Below are 3,853 nucleotides of genomic sequence, written 5' to 3'. Positions count from 1 at the left end.
ATAGATAGATAGATAGATAGATAGATAGATAGATAGATAGATAGATAGATAGATAGATAGATAGATAGATAGATAGATAGATAGATAGATAGATAGATAGATAGATAGATAGATAGATAGATAGATAGATAGATAGATAGATAGATAGATAGATAGATAGATAGATAGATAGATAGATAGATAGATAGATAGATAGATATGCAACTAAAACTATAAAATAAAGTGAATATAAAATGAAGTGTTTACATGAGGTCGTTTTAAAATTATCACTGCTTTTGTTTTAACAAACACTTTTATACTTATTAAATCTGAGCATTCTCTGACCTGAGTGGTATCCAGAGTATTCCTCCTGGCAGAGGGAAGAGATGATCAATAACACAAACACAAAGAGCCCTGAGAAGATGGAAACCTGATGAAAACACAGGAAGAAATTAATATTTGAAGCTCATTAAAAGATGGGGAAATAAATTCCTCGATAAATTTGAAGATTGATACCAGTAGTGCTTTCCCAGAAAAGAGCACATACACATACAACAGAAACATATGGTTATTTTATCTGCTTTAATGTACTGCTCGAGCTGGTAAATTGTTGTGAACTGATCCCCGATGATGTCAAACAGCTTCAAATAAAAAAAAAGATCATGTTTGATTATTCTTCCCTTTCAGTTCTTTTCTTACTTTATTCCAGATCACCGATGTGAATGTTCAAAGACTCAAGTCTTGACCTGTTGAGTGGCACGGTATTAAATAGAAATGCCACAGATTTGATGACATCACGGCTCCTGTAATGTCTGATTCCAGCCACTCATTTTCTTCATGAATCTCAAATGACCCATAAAACTGCAGCTCTGCATCGACTGCAGGACAAACTGACCACTTTAATCACTCTCCTCTCCGTGTTTGTATTTGTAATTAACACCACTGACATGTGTTTTACATTGTTTTTCTTACCACAGAAACTAGACCTGGACCGATCCTTCATTTTGTCTGAACTGGTTTCTTGTTTTCTTCCCACACGAACCACACTGACTGATCCTTCCATTTTTGTCTGTGCTCCTTTCCTGTCCTCTCTAACCCCGGCCAGTCTCTCCATCCTGAGCCTGTGTCTGCTGGAGGTTCTTCCTGTCACCAATGTGCTGCTCGGGATGGAAGATTGTTGACAAAGTGGAGATTTGATGCAATCTGCTGCCTTCTTTTGAAAGACGACACATTTTATAATGCATGTGCAAGTTTTTGTGGAGTGACCAGAGATGATTTTCATTGTGAACTGGTGCTATGTGTTTTTTTAGGTCAGTTTTTAGCACCGATTCTTTATATTGTGACAGAATGTGAACTAAAGTTTCAGAAGGTCAAACAGTGTTTAGGGAGGAAAGGTCCGAGTCTGTAGATGACTCTGCTTGTGTTTGGGTGAGAATTCAACAGACTGAAGTCTCTTTGTCAGAACAAAAATGGCTGAGCTCTTCTCAGATTCATCTGACATTCCTGAAACTGCACTGAGTCTGAACATCAACAAAGAAAAAAAGACCGCACGTCTAACCAGACAAGATGTATACAACGTCAATAAACCAAAGGTTGTGGATAAAACCTCAACCACAAACCAGTTTCCTGCTTTAAATCTTACAACTTGTAAGACACTTTAACATCTCAGAGCACAAACACGTTAGCCATCAAACATTCAATAAACCCTCTGCATCTCTGCTATTTTTTCTTTATAAAGATGTAAATATCCAGACATTTTGCTAATTGTGCAGCGGGCAAAATTAGAAATAAAAGTCCTGAACTGCAGGACCTCTGGGGTGAGAATCATCTTCCAATGGTTGAGATTCATTTCATATTTTACGTGTTTATCTTTGATTAGAAAGGAAAAAAAGTCACTGCAATGCTATGACATAAAACAAAAACTGATAGGATGTAAACAGCTTTAAAACATGCAGAAATTTTAAGGAAAAAAATGTTTTAAAAACATCTGATTTGATCAGTTTACATAAAATACTAAATAAACAGTATTTAGCACAAAAAAAAATCTTTAAATCTTTATAAAACCAATACATATATATAAAAACAAGGAAAAAAACAACATTACAGTATCTCATCCAACTTATATTTAACAGTTAAAAGATGCGATTTATTTTCAAAGGATAAATATATTTAAAATAAAATAAAAATGCTTCTGCATGTCAAATTTAAAACCATTCAGACAGAAAAAAAATTATAAATATATATTTGGTAAGATACTTGCTGATATCCTGGAAAACTCTATATACTGAACTTTTAACTAAAACAATTTATTTTTGCTAACAGCACCTGCTGCTAAAATGTTTATTTTTGTTGTCATTGACATTTTTTGTAACGTATCACACTTAAATATTTACCCACTTATTACTCCATTAAAAATAAAAGCACGTTCTGGCTGATTTAACTTGGTGTACTAAACTTTAATTCAGATAATCCAAACAAACTTTTTGTTTGACCCTTTGCATTCTCAGTCAAGTGCAGCCGAACCAGCTAACCCAACGTGTCCCCTCTTACCTCGTCACTGGGAGCTCCCATGATGCTGCAACGTTCGTCTTATTGAACCAGAAAAGATACCAAACAGGTTTCTTTCAGGATAGACTTTCTCTGGCGTTTTTCACCCCAGCATCATCTCTGCAGCGGATGCCCCTGTCCTATCTGCATCCAGTCTGCCTCTCCAGGATCCACCAGGCTCCCCAGCACTGACTGGGTCCCCTCAGTGGTTTTTGTTCACCTTCTCAACTCAGTGACAAATACCTGTGCCAGAATGCAGCATTAGCAGAGACCAGAGACTTAAGCTAACATGCCACTACAAACTGTTTGCACTAACTAACTAGACTAACCTGGATAAATAAAGGCTAAATGAAAAAAAAAATGAAAAATTTAGAAAAAGGTTAAACCAGTTATTTAAATTACAGAGTACATAAATGGATAATGTAATCAGAAGTACGAGTCACAATAAGCTAATGAAATTCAGTTTTTAAACCTATGTCTATAAAGAGATTGTGGGTTTATCTGCTGCAGCAGAATCACAAATAAATGAAAAATCATAAAATTGTAACTAGAAAGGTGCAAAATCAAGAAAAAAATCTCACAAAAAGTATTTTAGTAAAGTGCTTGGCTGCAACTTATAACGTGATCTAGGGAGTGTAATAGAAAAAACTGATTTAGTTCGGACCTACCAAAAACTAAAAGTCATCGTTCTCCATATGCTGATGATAACGCTCGAACTCCTAACAAAACTGCAAAGTGTCACCTAAAGTCTAAAAGTTACCAGATCATCTTCAACATGAGCTCAGTTTAACCTCGTAATTTGGCATTTACCATTTTATTGGCTTTTTCACAACATTCAGATTCACAAGGGACTTTTAGCAAAACAACTTGGGGTTTTAGTGCCACACATTTTAAGATTACATAAAACTCGGGGGTTTTATGTTATAAAACATTTCGGGGGGCCGAGGCTGGGCAGCCGACCTGTGACCTGAAAGTCCCAGGCTCAATCCCCAGCCATTCCCACATGCCATGGTGTCAATGAGCAAGACACCCAATCCCCCATTGCTCCCTGGGCGCTCACATAGCTGCCCACTGCTCCACCTGGGTGTATCCCAGGTGCGATGGGTTAAATGCAGAGAACCAATCTCAACACTGTATGGTAACATACAACGATGACAACACATAGAACTTTATAAATTGTGAATTTAGTTTTTGTTAATATCCTCAAACTAATCGGTTTTACAGGAAGCAGTTATGTACATTTAAATCTTTAAACATTTTTGTTGTTGACATTAAATGCAATAAACTGAAAACCAAACCAGGCATTTGAATAAGTCACAAAATGTCT

At 36.1% G+C, this 3,853-nt stretch overlaps 1 protein-coding gene across 1 annotated transcript in view; it reads right to left on the bottom strand.

Annotated features, from left to right (window-relative positions):
* Window positions 1-2,550, bottom strand: part of zgc:113232 (uncharacterized protein LOC541546 homolog) — a 22,515-nt gene extending 19,965 nt beyond the window's left edge. The window contains exons 1-2 of the mRNA XM_037676782.1: window positions 2,530-2,550; window positions 325-409 (exon numbers count right to left, since the gene is read on the bottom strand). Coding sequence (XP_037532710.1) covers window positions 325-409; window positions 2,530-2,550 — 106 coding nt within the window. The remainder of the gene's footprint in view (window positions 1-324; window positions 410-2,529) is intronic.
* Window positions 2,551-3,853: the final 1,303 nt, after the last annotated feature.

Source organism: Nematolebias whitei, chromosome 5 (genome assembly GCF_014905685.2).
Source record: "Nematolebias whitei isolate Nwh7 chromosome 5, NemWhi1, whole genome shotgun sequence".
NCBI classification, from domain to species: domain Eukaryota; kingdom Metazoa; phylum Chordata; class Actinopteri; order Cyprinodontiformes; family Rivulidae; genus Nematolebias; species Nematolebias whitei.
Note: the sequence above shows the minus strand (reverse complement) of the source record. Positions and strands in the feature narration are given on the sequence as shown.